An 18,677-nucleotide genomic window follows, 5' to 3' on the forward strand; every position below is an offset into this window, starting at 1 on the left:
TAAAAAGTATTCATGGGACCAGCAGATGGAGTAATGGCTGTCACTGGGCTCCCACGTAGTTGACCATGGTATGAGTCCTGGACACAGTGGCTTAAAACTCACACTGGGTACATGTGCATGCATGCCCAAATTCCAAGAGGAGAATGGAGGAGAAGGAATTATGGCATGGCCATCCCCCAGAGGATGATTTCTCTCTTTCTGTGTCTCTGGTGAGCGTATGCGCCTGTAGCAAAAATCTGTAGCAAAAAAAAAAAAAAAAAAGATTCATAAGATACTGAAATTTTTGGTTCTTTTAAACAGCACAGATATAAAAGTTGAAAAGTGTATTCTTTTGGTTTAACCTTCTATCACAGTAATCTACACCCCACCATGAACCTAAAAAGATGAGTCTCTGGTCTGCTTCTCACCTTCGGCACGTCTAACATACTTAGGAATCCGCCATGCTAAGGGCATCCAAGCGAGAAGGACCTGGTCTTGGTTTTGGATCCCTAAACTAGCTTGGGAATTAGGGATTATCTGTCTTGACAGGAGAAATCCAAATAAAAAAATCCATTCATTATAGCAACTTTTTGTAGTTAGCATCTTGCTTGGAGGCAAAGTGGAAAGGGCAAGAACACAAGAGTCCCGGGCAGGCTCGAGGCTGTGGCCTGGTCCCCGTGTGCTTCCTGTTCCTGCTCCACTGCCAGACACAAATTCTTTGGATTTTTCCATAAAAGGGTCTGATTTTGAACACAAAAGTGACAAAGAGAAGTGCCAGTGACATTTCAGGTCCAAGAGTAGCTGCTAATGCAACTAAAGGAGAAGTGACTCATGTCTGGCACTGGCATCAGCCTTTACAAAGCTACACTAAATAATTACTTCTCAAAAAAGGGATAAAGCCAAAAGACACAATATAGTTTTGTTTAACTAAATATTCACTCGAGCTATTGACTACTTTTAATTTCCTCAAAAACTCCAATCAGAAGATGACAACGTACCATATCTTGCTAACTTATAAAAAATAAAATTCCTCTAAAATGGCTTTAGAGATGACAATATTTTTGTGGACAGGGTTTCTCGTATTTCAAAAGACCGCAAAAACACACAGCCAACTTGAAGTGGAAAGACCAACATATTGAAATTAATTCCGCACCTAAATGCCAGTTAGTCTTGGTAGATGATCATCATAAAAAGCTTGCTAAGTTTTCACTATACCTATAAAAAGTATCCTTACAATAACAATGAAATAGTAACAATAAATGGCCAATATCGTTTCAACTGGGGTTCATATTTTATATCTGTAATTGAAAGACTTATCCCAAGAATAACTTTTTAGGCCCTATAATGAATTTAAAATTTGGAGTAGTTGATCAAATTCTATTTATTTCTTTAAAGATTAGTTAATCAATTCCATCTTGGTAGTTTAGTAAAACGATTTCTATTTTAATATGTAGGGAGCATCAATAAACAAGAGCATGAAAAACAGTCTTGACTTAATTCAAAGTATTCTCAGGCCAGAGCATGAATCTGTATTTAGCACCTTCTACAGATCCTCTCTCACCTCCCTACAGGCCCTGATCCACCACACCCTTCTACTCCTCCTTCTCTGTCACCCTCTTAATCTCACTCTTCCTCCCAACTGATGAATCTCTGTATGAGAGTATCTGAAAACTAAGGGAAGGGGTGACCAGAACTTATCCTGTGTATTCCCATGTAATTATAAGTATTAATGCAAATATAAATATATCTTTTTTCTTTTAAATGAGAGAGGGGAACATGGAAGGAGTAAAGCAAAAAGGGAGGGAGAAAGACAGAGATAGACAAGAATTTTGGACAGGGTCTAGCCATACTGTGGTTGCTATCATCCTGCCCCAGCCTCCCAGTTAGCTAGGACCCCAGGCATGTACATGTGCCACCACACCCCGTCTGCCTCCCACATTTCCTCAGCTACCGCACAGCTCTCCCACCTGTACCATCAAAGCTGAGCCTAAACATGCTCACGCTGTGTGACATGAGGAATGAGGTGACATGATGTGAAGGAGGCAGCAGAGCGAGTGTCTCGTCTATGACTTGGATTTCTTTTTTTTTTTTTTGGAGGGGAGAGGTTTTTGCTATAGGGCATGTGCACTTGCCAGAAAGACAGAGACAGAGAGAAAGAAAGTGAGAAATCACCCCCCAGGGGGGATGGCCATGCTGCGATCCCTTCTCCATTCTCCTCTCAGGATCTTGGGCATGCACACACGGCATGAGTTTAAGCCACAGGGTCCGGGACTCGAACCCCAGTCGACTACATGGGAATCCAGTAACATAGCCATTATACCAACTAATGGTCCCTATGATTTTGATTTCTTAGCAGCATTAGAGACAGAAAGATCTGTGGAAAGAGAGGGCCCAGAAACAGCCCCACCCAAGTCTGCAAGGTAGATGTAACCGTTTAAGTCTAATTATCAATGCCTTCAAAGCATATTTTCTAGTATTTTCAGCATCACCAAGTCCAGGTTAAAATTATATTTCTGACTCAACTCTCTTGTACATTAAATACTTTCATGCAGAGACACCAAGACATTCTCACGCTGAATGAAAAGAACACTTCTGCCACCCTTTGTTCCACTCACCCTGACCCATGCTTGCAAGTCCCCAAATAGTTCTCTGTATTATTTATACAGCATACACTAACTCTAACTCCTCACATTCCAAAATCTGCTAAATTCAGGAAGATGTTCTCAATCCTGGTATTTTCCTGACAAATACTGGGACAGTGTTGGGCCCAGTCAGAAAGACACAGTTGTAAGAATCACACACTGCTACAGAAGTCATTTTTACAAAAAGGTACAAGTTAGCACAGGGCCGAATGTAGTCATCTTATAGAAAACACTTAGAAAAGTTGGCATTCTGAAGGAAAAAGTAAACATGGTCAAGGGTTTGATAGTAGGATAGTACTTGTATCCCACTCATTAGGAAAACCTAATGGATTAATTACCTCTCCCTGGATCTCTGAAAACTGAGGCATGCAGGAAGTCCCCAAAAGAAAAGAAAAAAAAGAAAAATAATAAGTCTTTGAGATTTCCAAAATAACAATTTCTTTGGTAATTGTTCCCTTAAGATTTCATATACAAATTGTTAAGGATAGAGCTAACTGGAAACCACCTCAAACTACTAAATATAAAAAAAATTTTTTTTAAACTTAAAGATTAGATTTTAAAAATTTTAAGCAGGTAATTAGGTAATTTGTCCACATGGTTAAAATACCAAATAATACAAGAAAAGGTATACAATGAGAAGTCTCCACCTTTCTACACTCCACCCGCTTTTAACATCCACCACTTTAAACATCCACCACTTTCTCCCCGCGCCCCACCCCCCCCACAGGTAACTAACAGTATTTGAACTCTGTATCTGCCACCATCTCTCGTGCATAAGCAAGCAAGGTATACGCACCCTCTTCTGCTGACCTCTCCTTTTACAAGAGAAACAGCAGCAAACCATTCTGCATGTCATTTTTTATCACTATATATATATGAGAAGGTCTTCGAAAAGTTCACAGAAAAGGCTTACATGAAAAATACTAAGCATGGGGAACCAGCAGTTAGTGTAATGGCTATGTCACTGGACTCCCACATGGTCAACCACGGTTCGCATCCTGGACCCGGTGACTTAAAAAACTCGCGCCGGGCACGTGTGCGTGCGTGCCCAAGATCCTGAAAGGAGAATGGAGGAGAAGGGATTGCGGCGTGATCATCCCCGCTGGGGGGTGATTTCTTGCTTTCTGTCTCTGTCTCTCTCTGTCTGTCTGGCGAGCGCACACGCCCTATAGCGAAAACCTCTCAAAAAAAAAAATACTAAGCATGGATTTCAAAATTTGCATCAAAATAAACTTTTACTTTAATTCCATTTTCCACAAACTTTTGGAAGTACCCTCTATACCCTGGCAAGCTTTGCACATGAGTGCCTGGAGGGGGACTTAGTCATGTTTATGGTTGCATAGTATGTCATGTGTGTGTGTGTGTGTTCACGTGTGCACGTGTGTATGTGAAATATATTTAAGCAGACTGTACTGACAGGCAGTGTGTTTGTTTCCAAACTTCTGTTGTTATAAACAATGTGCTGGTGAATACCCGTGTACATACATCTCGTGTGTGCAGTATTGCTGTGTCAAATGTAGCATTGCTGGTATCTCCATTTTAAGAAAAAGAGATTGGGCAAGACAGAAATGCAGAAGAAATTTTGGCCACTTCTTTCAAGGAATTCATAATTGAAAATTTGAGTTAAATACACTTCCCCCAAAAAAATGAAATCATATTTTTTCTTGTAAATGTATTTTCCTTAGGGTATAATTTCTTTAAAATTTACATTTAAAAATCACTACATAATCAACTTTCCAAAAATGTTTCTTTTTTCAAATAATTACAATTTAGGCTGAGCTTAAACCTACCACTGGTTGAGTATAAGCAAGTACTGAAGTTTAGCACATTGCTAGAGACCCAGATCTAAGTTGACCATCAGTAAACTGTCAGGCTGGAGGGTAGTTTATATGTCTGAAAAATTATACATACATTATTTCAGGAGACCACTTGTAATCTATATCTTAAAAATAAGGCAAAAAAAAAAAGTCTAACAAATTTGTCAATTCATCTTATTACTGAAGTTTTTATAAGGAAAATGTTAAACACATAAAAATAGACAATAGAACAATTAATCATAGTTTTATATTAATTCTATTATAATAATAAAAATAGTATAATGAACACCACTCAGCCTCAATAGTTTCCGTTATAATAGCCCATCTTCTTCAATCCATGCTCTACACCCTCCAGGTTATTTTAACAATAATCATGTCATCTTATATGACAATATCCACTGCTCAACTCAATGGTTACGCTAGCAAAACAGAGCGAGTTCACAGCTGACAGCACCATTATCTAACCAGGTCACTCAAAAAATGACAAGCTCAGGACTAGCCACAGGTTCAGGCAGCAGGATCCCACTGTGCAATGCTGGAGCCACACGGTAGGCCCAGGTCCAGATCCCAGACCATGCTTAACACGACAGGCACTGCAGTGTGTACCTGCAATACTTGCTAACTGGCAGGCTGGGGCAGGGGGACCACAGCATGCTGGGACTCTCCCTTCATTAAAAAAAATAATAAATAATAGAAACAAAAAATGGCAGGCACAAACCATGATGTGTGACATCTAGATAAGGCAATTTCAAGGAGTGCTCGTCTTTTTTAAGTAAATAAAAATGAGTCGTCTATGCTTAAAACTCTGGTAAGTGGGGAAGCTATATGAAAAAGTAAATAAATTCCAGCTAACAAAATTTCTGTTCCCCTTTTCTTTCTTCCAACAAATTACATTAACTTTTCAGTATAATTTTTTGTTTCTCATAAGTTTTTAATCATCGTATCAATATTTCACTATTAGAAATCTGATCTGATGTTACTTTTAGACAGAAATATGCATTTTCACAAAATAATTATTTTTCACCGTGGTCATAAGAGGGCCTAGTAAACCTTATTTTCTTCTTATTCTTTTTTTTTTTTTTTAATTGCCAGAAGTCACACATACACTCCCCAGAGAGGGAGGGAACCAGAGCGCCCCCTCCCTAGGTATCACCTCCCTCCTCCCCGAGGGGGGATGGCCATTCCTCAATCCCTTCTCCATTCTCCTCTCGGTATCTTGGGCATGCATGAACATGTGCCCAGCATGAGTTTAAGCCACCTGGTCTGGGACTCAAACCACAGAAAACTATGAGGGAGTCCACCAACGTAACTATTATGCCATCTGGTCCCACTAATAAACCTTATTTTAGCTGGTTGATTAAAAGACATAAACTTAAGGACTCTCCAATTAATTTTACATCATATGGACGAATAGGAGAAATGTTGGCATGCTAAAATAACCTGTCATATTTGAGAAAATGGAAGTTGAAAGGGAAACAGGTCTCAAACTGCTGAAAACAAATGCTTACCTTGTTGCTGCCCAGGCTGTATGATGGATTAAGATCTTGTCGGCTTCCAGACAACTAAGAAAATATAAAGAGAGATCAGCTCCTTATCAATATATGTAAGAGCACACATATGGTCCTTGCACCTTAGAAAACCAGCTTTCACCCTGTTAAAGGTGGATGGCAGGGTCTGACCTCGTGGCCTGGTGGTTATGGGAGTTGGATCCCCACATGGCTGATGATGCAGTTTGAACCCGTCCCCCAGGAACTTGAAAAGCATGCTGAGTATCGATGAAGATATGGAAAAGGGATTATTGGGATACTTTCTTCCTCTCTTGGTCTCTCTCTGGCAAGTGTATATGTCCTCTGGCAATTAATAAATAAGTAAACTAATTAGTTTAAAATCTTATAAAAAAGGTGAGTGGCAGCAGGGAGGCTGTTAAAGACCAAGGCTGCAGACCAGTGGCCAGTGTCCTTGGGGACATTAAAACCCTGACCTGGGAACCAACCATTTTTAGATGACAGGTCTATATAAGATCCACTTTACACTGAGGAACAACTGGCCAAACTCAAATAAGAGCAATTTCATTTGCTGGCCCTCTTCTTTTAACAGATACTACGTTACTGGTTATCTTACCACGGCCTGAGCCTATGACCTTTTTCCTGGGTATCTGTAGCAACTGTAAACTCAAAAACTATTTTAAGTAACCAGCAGTTGGTGTAACGGCTATGTCGCTGGACTCCTATGTAATCGATCGCAGTTCAAGTCCTGGACCCGGTGGCTTAAACTCACACCGGGTATGTGTTCGTGCGTGCCCAAGATCCCGAGAGGAGAATGGAGGAGAAGGGATTGCAGCATGGCCATCCCCCGAGAGGTGATTTCTCGCTTTCTGTCTATCTCTCTCTCTGTCTCTCTGGCAAGCGCACGTGCCCTATAGCAAAGCAAAGCAAAACAAAAGAAAACAAAACAAAAAAACTCTCCAAAAAAAAAACTATATTAAACTACAGGATCCCAAAGACCAAATCTCTGCATATATTAGTGTATTTTAATATCATTTTCTGAAAGAGTGAGAAAATATTTACCTTAACATGCTATTTTTTAAAGATTTTTTTTCTCTTTTTTTAAGAATTATCAAAGAAAAAAAAAGAAAACTAAAAAAAAAAAAGAATTATTTACTGGGACCAGCAGACAGTGTAATGGTTATGTCGCTAGACTCCCATGTGGTTGACAGTAGTTCAAGTCCCGGGTCTAGTAGTTTAAAATTCATGCTGGGAGCGTGTGCGTGCATGCCCAAGATCCCAAGAGGAGAATGGAAAAGGGACTGTGGCTATGTAATCCCTCCTGGGGGTGATTTCTTGCTTTTTGTCTCTCTGTCTTCTGTCTCTCCAGTGAACACATGAACACTATAGCAAAAATCTCTTAAAAAATTTATTTATTGGGGCTAGCAGGTGGTGTGGTGGTTAAGGACGCTGGAGTCCCACATGGTCAACCGCGGTTAAAGTCGTGGACCTGGCGACTTGCTTTCTCTTCTCTCTCACTCTCGCTCTGTCCTTCTCTGGTCAAATTAAAATAATAAAGTTAATAAAAATTATTTGTTATTATTACTTTTTTTTTATTTGACTAGAGAGAGACAAAGTGAGAGAAAAAAAGGGAAAGTGAGAAAACAAGCCATCAGGTCTGAGACTCAAATTGTGGTCGGCCATGCAGGAATCCAGTGCCTTTAACCACCACGCCACTTGCCAGCCCCTAAAGTGCTATTTTTAATATCTGTGAATGGTCCCAACTTTTCTGCTTGAGGTCCCTGGTGATGTTGGGTCACATGGACTCTTGGTAGGAAAAACTTCCTGTCACTCGCCTTCTCTCTCAACAGCAAGGCTAAGGCTTAGCTGCTCCTTTTTCCCTCGCTAATATTGCAGGTTTCTTCATGTGGAGTTAAAACAAGAGAGTAATATTTTTTACATCTATATCTTTATCAAAAATGGGGTACAGGGAACCAGCAGTCAGTGTAATGGCTATGTCGCTGGACTCCCACGTAGTTGACCATGGTTTGCATCCCGGACCCGGTGGCTTAAAACTCACGCCGGGCGTGTGTGCGTGCATGCCCAAGATCCCGAGAGGAGAATGGAGGAGAAGGGATTGAGGCGTGACCATCCCCCCTGGGGGGTGATTTCTCGCTTTCTGTCTCTCTGTCTCTGTCTGGCAAGCGCACGCGCCCTATAGTGAAAACCTCTCAAAAAAAGGGGGCTACAGAGGAATAAATCAAGGGGCCATGAGTTTATTTCTCTGTGAAGAACCAGTCACATGATCTAAATGCACACAAATTATATTATGTTTTTTAAAAAATAATATCAAAATAGGGACCAGCAGGTGGTATAGTGGTTAAGGGCACTGGACTCCCACATGGTCAACTGTGATTCGAGTCCTGAACCTGGTGGCTTGCTTTCTCACTTTGCCTCTCTCACTCTGTCACTCTCTGGTCAAATGTACATAAATAAATAAATAAGGTAAACAAAATAATTTTTAAAAAAATATTAAAAAGAGGGAACCAGCAGTTAGCGTAATGGCTATGTTGCTGGAATCCCACGTAGTCAACCGCGGTTCACGTCCTGGACCCGGTGGCTTAAAAATCACGCCAGGCGCGTGTGCGTGTGTGCCCAAGATCCTGAGAGGAGAATGGAGGAGAAGGGATTGTGGCGTGACCATCCCCTCTGGGGGGTGATTTCTCGCTTTCTGTCTCTCTGTCTCTCTCTGTCTGTCTGACGAACGCACACGCCCTATAGTGAAAACCTCTTAAATAAATAAATAAATAAATAAATAAAAATAAAAAGAATAACAAACTCAATTCACCATTATGAAGCAAACCTATTTACTCAATTGCCTGTAGGCAAATAAATACTCTGCAAACCAGATCCAGACTTCTACTCAATGCAAAAACAAACTGAGTCTAGGTGGTAGCACAGTGGGCATACAATCGGACCCATGTGGGACAGCCATGGGTTCACAGCCCGAGAGCTTCTGTGTGTGCTAGGCATACACATATGTGCCCCTGATTGGTCTAAGATGGGGTAACGTGTAGCATACAAACTCTGTTAGGGGTGCTTATTTCTCTCTCTTTCTACCCCAACCTCCCTCAGAGAAGAAATAAATTTTGGAAGTAAATAATCATTTTGAACCCAGAAAATGTAACTGGCTTACCCTAAAACTGGCTAGTTCTGGTTTAGTTCCACAAACATTCACGGAACACCTAGTCTGTGCTAGGCAGCAGTGGTAGGAAGATAAAAGACAAACACACAAAATGACACTTTCCTTCTAATACTAGCAGTGACAGAGTACACACACATGCCATGGGGAAAAAGAACAGAAAGATGGAAATCAGTCTGGGGAAGAAAACTAAAACTGACATGAGACTTAGAGGGCCGAAAAGAGTTCTCCAAGAAAAGAAGAGAGAAAAGAGATCTCGGACACTGCAGACTGGGACCCCATGGACTCACCCTGTTCACATTCGGAGAGCTGATACTCCTCCTGTTCAACTTCCCTTTTCCCGTTAGCTGCTCCTTCACTGCAACTTCCTGCCAATCAGAAAACACACAGAGGAAAAATACACATAAGGGACGCGCCCCGAAAGCATTCTGTAAGAATCAGGTTTGATCCACTACGTATATACAGACACTCCTAGTTATTTAAATGATGGCTACATCACATGACAGAATGCCCTAATGGCAATCTCCCAAAGTTAATTACAGTCAATGCTTCAGAAGTGTAGACACAAGAATACGGTGAGTTAGTGAAAGTCAAACACAAAATACGGCTGGGTTCACACTGCTGCTACCAACTCTAGTCACTGTTGGCTGACCTGGCGAAGGCGGTCCAGAGTGAGAAGGTTTTCCACAGCCAGCACACTCCTGAGGTACTTCTCGATGTAAGCCTCTGAGTCAGCAGAAGCCGGGTTCTCAACATTCGCTGCCATTCTTGCTAAGGCCTCTCGTTCCTCTACTCCCTGGGCATCCTGAAGAACAGAACGTTGTACATTAAAATTGAGAGCATTGCAGAACAAAACACCATAAAAGGTTCTCAGTCTATACACACACATGTGTGCACGTGCGCATGTGCACAGAGTTCTAAACTAGCAAACAGAATGCATTCCAAAATTCCACTTTCAAATCAGCTTTTGGAAATCAAATGCATCGTCCTACAGAAATAATAAAATGAGGGTACTACTGGGTCATCGGAAAAATCATGATGCATCCGTGTATACAAAAACAGAAAAATACGTCATGACTTTTCTGACGACCCAATAGGTTACTTGAAGGACTAGTTAAACACTGCAGACCTGAAACCTAGCACCTTCTCAACGACCATCCATCACTGGGTCCTACACCTTCTCCACTATCCATTACTGTGTTGCAAAGCAAAACAAAAAACACTAATAGTTACAAAAGATCTTGCAGACTGGCAAGAAACATAACCACCATAGCAATAATGTTAAGAACCATCACCCCTTGAACTGTTAAAGGGTAAGAGAGAGGGAAGAGGACCTGGGGTGACCAGCCAGACACAGGCGGGACTCCCAGCACTCTAATGGGAGGAAGACCCAGTGTAGAGGGCAGAGCCAAAACGAGTCTGAAGTTTCGTCTCCTGTTACTACACTGACTGCACACTCCGATACAGCAGCGTCTAACACTGGTCTCATTTCTTGGCCCTGGAGAGTCAGAGGCCAAAGGCTGGAAGTCTATCAAGCCGAGCAGTATCGGGGGTCATTTCCCCCTCCCTGGGCTTTCTAGGGCCCACCCCACTCTAACTGAGCTATTCACAAGTCAGGGAGGGACTTTAGTAGTCTAATTATTTCAAGCAAAGAGTTCTCAACAAGTTACTTTTATCAGGGAAAATCAGATGCTTTATTTAGTTGTGAATTTTGTATAATAATGTCAAAATCTACAAAACAGACCACACATATGCCACTGCATCTTAAATGCCATCAACTCTAAGACAAAATATCCTTTTATGATGTAGTACTAAGAAGGAAAAAAAACTGACAATTAATTTTAAGATAGCAACAATTATAAGACACATTGTACCTACAAAAGTATTTTTTAAAAGCTAAATGAATCCTAGAACAAATTAAATATGGGAGGATTTGTAAGATGGCATAAATCCCTAAGAACTTTTGTCTCCCACAGCAATTCATCTGAGCCATGTAATAACTGTGGAAAGAAGGAACCTATTTTATTTTATAGATGACAAAATTGAAGGCCACACAATTAGCAAAAGGTGCAAGGCTAGAACACAGGTCTCCTGGCTCCTGGTAGAGTATTCTTTCACCACCTGACACGGAAAACTTTTGCTATCTGGAGGGAACAGCTGTTAGCCAGATTTCATAAGGAGAGGGAAATACACTGTCTCGTATAGTTCTTCAGCCTCGGACCACCTCTTCTGGCCATCTTGTCCTAGTAGCTCAGGAACTTTTTGGAGGGAACCTAGCTTAGTAAAGGATCCTTTGATTTTGTCTAAGGTCTAGTCTTTTCACTGTACTCTTCAAGTTTCACGTTTCCTCTTTCTTTATCTCTGGGACTTGAGAGTGTGAAACGTCAACTGAGATATTTAGCTAATTTTTTAAAGAAGTATTTTATTTAACTTTATTTATTCATTTTAATTTGACCAGAGAGGGAGAGAGTGAGAGGGGGAGAGAAAGAGAGAGAGAGAGAGAGAGAGAGAGAGGAAAGGTGAGAAAGCAAGCTGCTAGGTCTGGGACTAGAAGCACGGTTGGCCATGTGGGAGTTCAGTGCCCTTAACCACCATGCCACCTGCCAGCCCCGATATTTAGCTAATTATTAACAGCCCAGTCAAATGTGGCTCTGTTTAATCTTTTTTTTTTGGAGAGATTTTCACTGTAGGGCGCATGCGCTCGCCAGACAGAGAGAGACATAGAGACAGAAAGCGAGAAATCACCCCCCAGGGGGGATGGTCACGCCGCAATCCCTTCTCCTCCATTCTCCTCTCGGGATCTTGGGCACGCACGCACACGCGCCCGGCGTGAGTTTTAAGCCACCGGGTCCGGGACACGAACCGCGGTCGACTACGTGGGAGTCCAGCGACATAGCCATTACGCTAACTGCTGGTTCCCTGGCTCTGTTTAATCTTGGAGCTGATTTCTCCACATTTCTTCCTTAACACATCGCCTAAGGAATGAAACCACTTGTAAAGAGACTAGGAAACTACAAGTGGGAGGGAAGGAAGGCGTAGAGGAGATGAGAGATTTGAAAGGGAAGACTGAAGGCAGTTCACTGTAAAGATCACTGTTTCTCAGCTGCATTCAAGGTATTTATAGAACAAGATCTGAACCTGGAAAAACATGTAAGACGTTTAGGTGCAGCGAATAGACAGTCTGTAGCTAGCCATACAGGTACATTTGTTTTAAGTCTTACAAAGAAGAGCAAATAATGCTCACAAAGTTATCTGTTACAACCCCCAAATTCTGCAACTAGCCTAACTCCATAAACAGCCTTACTTTTTAAATGTTTAGCAGCCTCCAAATTAAATCCATAGTCACTACTTACTAGGTAAATCTAACACTTTGAAGATCCAGGCAAGAGTCAGCTTACTCTGAGATGTTACTTGAGGGGAAAGGAGACCTTTTACAATAAGAGTTACCTAGAACAAAATCTAAGCACTGGGTTATCTACCTTTATCCTTTTCCACCAGAGCTGATCTCTCATCAAAATATACATTACTGGGCCAACCAGGTGGCATGGAGATTAAGGTGGCTGGATCCCACATAAATGAGTATACAGTTCAAGTCCTGGACCCTGTGGCTTAAAAACACACCTGGCATGTGTGTGTGCATGCCCCAAGCCCTGAGAGAATGGAGGAGAGGGGCTGTAGTGTGTTCCTCTCCCCTGGAGGGTACTTTCTCACTTTCTCTCTCCCTTTCTCTCCAGAGAGTACATGCACCCTCTGGTAAACTAAAAAACAAACAAAAAAGGTAAATGCACATTGTCCACCCACCTGCCAAACACTCAACAGAACAAATGAGCAAATCTTAAACCCTGAGGTGAAAGGAGGAGCACTGTGCTGATGGCATGGTAGGGAGTGGTGCTGCTCCACGTCTCACACTGAATTTTTCCCACTGGAGGAAACTACAGTCTCCACCTCCACAGTCCTGTTCTTGGGACCTAACCTTCTACCCCTGCAAGGAACACACTACTGTCCTGCTGTGCCAGCGCCTGGGTGAACTAATCCAATTCAGGGGTTAAGTATCAGAAAGTGTGTATAAGCCACCTCCTCATCATGCTTCTATCAGGCAGATTGTTTTGTTTTGTTTTGTTTTTTTGAGAGGTTTTTGCTATAGGGTATCTGTGCTCACTAGAAAGACTGAGACAGAGAGACAAAAAAAAAAGGAGAAATCACTCCCCAGGAGGAATGGCCACACCGCAATCCCTTCTCCTCCATTCTCCTCTCGGGATCTTGGGCATGCATGCATGCACACACACCCGGCGTGAGTTTAAGGCACCAGGACTGGGACTCGAATCACAGCTGACTAAATGGGAGTCCAGTGACATAGCCATTACGCCAACTGTTGGTCCCTCTAGGCAGATTTTAAGCTCTACTTGTCTGAATCCTCTGTCTTAATTATTGGGTCTTCAGGAAAGTCATGATGCATTTTTGCACAGTAAAATATGTTGTGACTTTCCCAATACCTAATAGTTCAGAAAGAGAAGCAAGAGCAGTAATAAAATGATAAGTGCAGTAACACAAATAAAAATAGCAATTACAATTTATTGTTAAGTATGTGCACAATCATTTATGCACTGTCTCATTTAATCCTTAAAAGCAGCCCTGTGCAGAATATTACTAACCCCCCTGTGACAAATGAAGAACGTTAAGGCTCAGAGTAATTTGCTTAAGTTCACGTTGCTAATAAATTTCAGAAACAAGATTTCTGTTTGACTCCAAAGTTAAACATGAACCTTTATGCTATGTTTTGTAGGTAAAAAGGTGCTCATTTGCTTTTGTTTGTTTATTTTTGTTTTTGCCACAGGGTACATGTACTCCCTGGAGACAAACATGCACACACACACACAGAAAGTGAGAAAACACCATCCAGGTTGGATGGTCACGCTGCAATCCCTCCTCAACTCCATTCTCTTCTTAGGATTTGGAGTATATATGCACATGCACCAGGCATATTTTTCAAGGCGCTGGGTCCGAGACTGAAACCGTGCAGTTGGCCACGTGGGTCCCAGTCACCTTAATCACCACACTGCTGTCTGGCCCAGTGTTCATTTGCTTCTCAAAAGAAAGTTCCTCCAATAAATACTAATACCAGAACTTTTAAAGCACAAGTACATTTTACTATGAATTAAGTTTAAGAAATTCCTCTAAAACCTATAGCATTTCACTACATTTTCATTTAATACCTGTATCCTGGGTAGATGAATTTTTAGGGAGTTTGCCCTTTTTAAGTGTTTATTTTTAGTAAATTCAAATTGCATATGATACTTCACCTCTGGAATATTGGAGACAATTTCAAAAGTCACTCCACAGCCAGGAATAGAACTTCGATGCGACATCTTTTTTAGGAGACTCTGAGCAAAACCCTAGAGAAAAACAAAATAGAAGACAAGGTCTTGCACTTGAAAACCGAGTTTGCATTAACAAAGAGACAGCATAAAGGATATTGTGCTCATTCTAACCAAAAGAAGACAGCGTGTTTCCAGCATAAGCAGGTAAATTCCAAATCACCAAATAGTCTCCACAACTTTGTCCTAATGCACCAAAACCAAGTTCTTAGATGTTTGAGAGATGTGACAAGTGCCATAAGCAATCTATGAAACGTACAGCCCAGAGTCCGGGAACCGACACTAGCCATGGGGATCAACTCTGCTTATGTACTCCTGAAAGGGGACTGTCGACTTCCACGCAGCAAAATGACCTTCTCACTCAAGTGTGAGCACGGCTGACGCGTCCGCTCCCCCACCCCGCCCCAGCACGATGGACATCTTGTACCATGAATATTGACAAGTTCGGGCATTAAATTCTTGACCGAAGCAGGATCGTTATGAAGGATGATTTAAGACTGCATGGTCATTGTTTATGCTGACTGCGCTCTTTGCGCAGTTAAGAACTGAGCTGTTGAATTAATGCAGAGATGACTCATTTGAGGATGCTGCTAAGACTGAACACCCTGTAGAGGTTGAAGAGAGCAGTGATGAGGCTAGAATACAATTGGTGAACAGAGGGAGGGAGAGACGGCATGAAACGAGCACCGAGCCAGCTCCCCATGTGAAAGTGGAAGCAGAAATGTGAAAACTCCCAAAGGTAATTAAAAACAAACAAACAAACAACAACAAAAAAAACAAGCAATGTAGTCCTAGAAACACATAATTTCACAAACCTAACACTAATTTATTTCACATTCTGTCAGCTTTAATTTTTTAAAAAGACTTCAGCTTCTCAGAATGCAAAGTGACCATTATTTTATCCCTTCACTCCCACAACTGGAGCTTGCAGCCTTGCAGTGCTGAGCTTACACAGGTAGAAGTACGGCTATGACTGCTTTTCTATGAGAGGGAAGTAAGAGAGGGGAGACAGAGTGAGAGAGACAGAGAGACAGGGATTTCTGACAGGGTTTCTCTGTGTGGTGATCCTGCCCCAGCTGCCTTAATAGCCAGGATCACAGGTACATTGCTGTGCCTGGCATGCTCAGATTAGCCAGGGAACTGACCCAGCCTCCCATGCAGTTTCCGGCCTCCCAAACAACGGTGCTATCTCTGTACCACCATGTCTGGGCCTCCAGCGAGAGCTGTTTTTTAACAAGTGATGGAAGGAGGTGTGGATATCATTACTAGCTAGTAATGAAAATAAGAAATTTTCTTATTTTCTATTTGTATGGAATTAATGAAGCTGACTTAAATGTCATAGGGTCACATGGAAGCCCTTGTTCTTAATAGAAAGACACAATTTTTAGAAATAAAATATCCAATATTGAGAGGGAAAAGGAAATGCCTTAAAATACTTCCAAATGGAGCCAGCAGGTGGTGTGGTGGTTAAGGTGCTGGACTCCCACATGGCTGACTGCAGTTCAAGTCCTGGACCCAGCGGCTTGAAAATCACACCACAGTATTGCGTATGCCCAGAATCCCAGATGGAGAATGGAGAAGGAGAAAGGTCTGTGGCATGGCCATGCATCCTGGGGAAAAATTTCTCACTTGCCCTCTCACTGTCTCACTCTAGCAAGCACAAGCGCTCCATGGCACACACCTAAAAAGCAAAAACAACAAAACGAAACAACTTCAGTCAGTTCAGCCAGGGAGACTATGCGGCAACTCATTACCCCTAAATGAAAAGTAAAAACAACAAACAGGAGCTGGCAGATGGTCTGGTGGTTGAGGTGCTCGATTCCCACATGGTCAACTGTGGTTCAAGTCCTGAGCCTGGCAGTTTGCTTTCTCACCTTCTCTTTCTGTCTCTGTCTCCCTCTGGTCAAATTAAAGAAATAAATAATAACAAATTAAATGTAAAAGTGAATAACTCTTTAAAAAGCAAGCAAAAGAAACTTGGTGATTACGCAGTGTACCCTTTCTGGTGAGGACTCTGTAGGGCTGGTACTTGTGCCAGGTAAGTCTCAGGGCCTGGCAACCAGGATGTTAAATTCTGAAATGGAAAATCACTCTTCAAATTGCTCCCAGAGAACAGTGTGTCTTTTTCAATCCCTTACAGACTTATGAGGAAAGGGAGACAGACAGAGTGAACGGGAGACACACCATATACATCTATAGCTGACCCTGTGACCTGGATTTTATTGATGTTGGATTGCCAAGCTAAAGAGCTGCAATTTTAACAGCATTACCGCCAGTCTTCATTTCAAAGATTGATATCGGTGTGACATTTAGAACTAAAGATTAATTTTTAGGGGTGGAGATTACATCTAGGAGTCTGTCAACCATGACTGTGCTCTTTTAAATGAAAAGATTTATTTTCCTCTGCACTGGTTTTAGTTAGTATATTGAGAAGGCCTCAAAAAAAGAAGGTACGACAGAAAGGATTCCAGAATCAACCGCCCAGTTCTGTTTATTTGCAAATCCAAAAAACAAACAGAAAACTTACCTGGAAGTTTTCTGCTAAAGCCCTGCAAACTGGCACAAGGTCCTTCATAGTGTGGCCACAGTACATTCCTTGGCGTACGCAGTGTACCTCGTCACATGCAGCACACCCTGTCCCACTGTGCTGCTGGGGTTCTCCAAGTCAGCCCTGCCCTCCCGCTCTCCCTATCTCTGTATAGTCACTTCTCCTCTGCCTCAATGGCCCTCATTTATACAGAGCCCCTCAGGCGCTACCTCCTCTCTGAAGCCTCCCCTGACTTCCTGAAGCTGCATTCTTCACTCTCACCTGCCATCTTAACACACGTGGTCAACACCTGCACAGCGGCATGCATCCCAACAGAGTGGATGCCTGCTCATGCATCTATAGGCAAGGATAGACTCAGGCTCTTAAGGAAAACAGACTATTGTTTGCTGTCATCCCAAAGCCAAATACAGGAATCAAAGACTGCAAGGAATACAAGGTGGAGGAAGAAAAGGGTGAGCAGCCCTGGGTTAATGAACTACCCCTGATCTGCCAAGGCATCTCCATATCTGCAGGGCCCAGAGGAGAGGTAGCCAAGAACCACTGAGAGTCCTCTGAGCAGGGCTCCATGACACCTGAAAGAATGACCGTAACTTGTGAATATGACATAAGAGAGATGACGACATGACGTTGTGGACTGAAGCAAGAATGGTTATAGGACAATAAGTCACCTGGAAAAGAAGTGCTCAGTGCTCCACAGACCACGTTTGGATAGACAGTCAGAGTAACCACCCCAAGGCCTTGCTCTCATATTGTGGCAAAAGTAATTTCTTCAATTAGGATCAAAGACTCACCTGCCGGCCATGAACATTGACACAAATTCTCTTGCGTAATACCAACTGCATGTCGGCAGGGTGGCTGAGCTGGACCGTCACACGCACAATCAGAAACACACGCTCGTCTGTGGGGGTGCCTTTACTGAGCTGAGGGCAGCTGTGGACTGCAGAGTCCCAGGATGCTTCTGCTTTTGCCTACAGAGAAGTCAGAGAGAAGATGTTTCCTCTCTCTCCACAGAAACGAGTCCTCTCTCAAGGAAACCATCTTGGCTTGGGCTGAACAGATATAGGCCAGTGCTGTGTGAAGTTCTGCTAGGAAAAGTGCCCTGACAAGACAATGGGAGGCGAGGATGTGGCCTGCATCACCTTAGTCTGGAAGGTACAGAGCAGGATGTCCCTGGCTGGCTGGTTGGCTGGCTTCTGAACATTTTTTTTTTAAAAAAGGCTCAGACAGAGCCATCAGGTGGCATGGTGGTTAAGGCGCTGGACTCCCACATGGCTCATCACAGTTTGAGCCCTGGACCCAATGGCTTGAAAATCACACTGGGAATGTGTACTCACTTTCCCCCAAAATCCTGAGACAAGACTAAGGATGGGATTACAGTATGCCCATCCCCACTGGAGTGGGGGATGATTACTCACTTTCCCTCTCTCTGTCTCTCCAGTGAGTACATGCATCCTATGGCAAAAAAAAAACTTAAAAAAAAAAAAAAAAGGCTCAGACATCAAGAAAAGTTGCAAAAATTTACCCCTCCTGCGTACCTTCCATCAAGACTGATCATCCATTAACATTTGGCCATTTTTGCTTCTTGCTTTCCCTCTCACAACCCATCTGCACACCTTACTGTTACATCTGC

General features: G+C 42.4%; 1 protein-coding gene across 1 annotated transcript in view; it reads right to left on the reverse strand.

Annotated features, from left to right (window-relative positions):
* The window catches only part of KIF13B (kinesin family member 13B), a 194,240-nt gene that overhangs the window by 39,460 nt on the left and 136,103 nt on the right, over positions 1-18,677 (reverse strand). The window contains exons 33-37 of the mRNA XM_014592710.2: positions 17,839-18,015; positions 14,425-14,517; positions 9,777-9,929; positions 9,415-9,492; positions 5,947-6,000 (exon numbers count right to left, since the gene is read on the reverse strand). Coding sequence (XP_014448196.1) covers positions 5,947-6,000; positions 9,415-9,492; positions 9,777-9,929; positions 14,425-14,517; positions 17,839-18,015 — 555 coding nt within the window. The remainder of the gene's footprint in view (positions 1-5,946; positions 6,001-9,414; positions 9,493-9,776; positions 9,930-14,424; positions 14,518-17,838; positions 18,016-18,677) is intronic.

Source organism: Tupaia chinensis, unplaced genomic scaffold (genome assembly GCF_000334495.1).
Source record: "Tupaia chinensis unplaced genomic scaffold, TupChi_1.0 Scaffold138390_1, whole genome shotgun sequence".
Taxonomy (NCBI): Eukaryota; Metazoa; Chordata; class Mammalia; order Scandentia; family Tupaiidae; genus Tupaia; species Tupaia belangeri.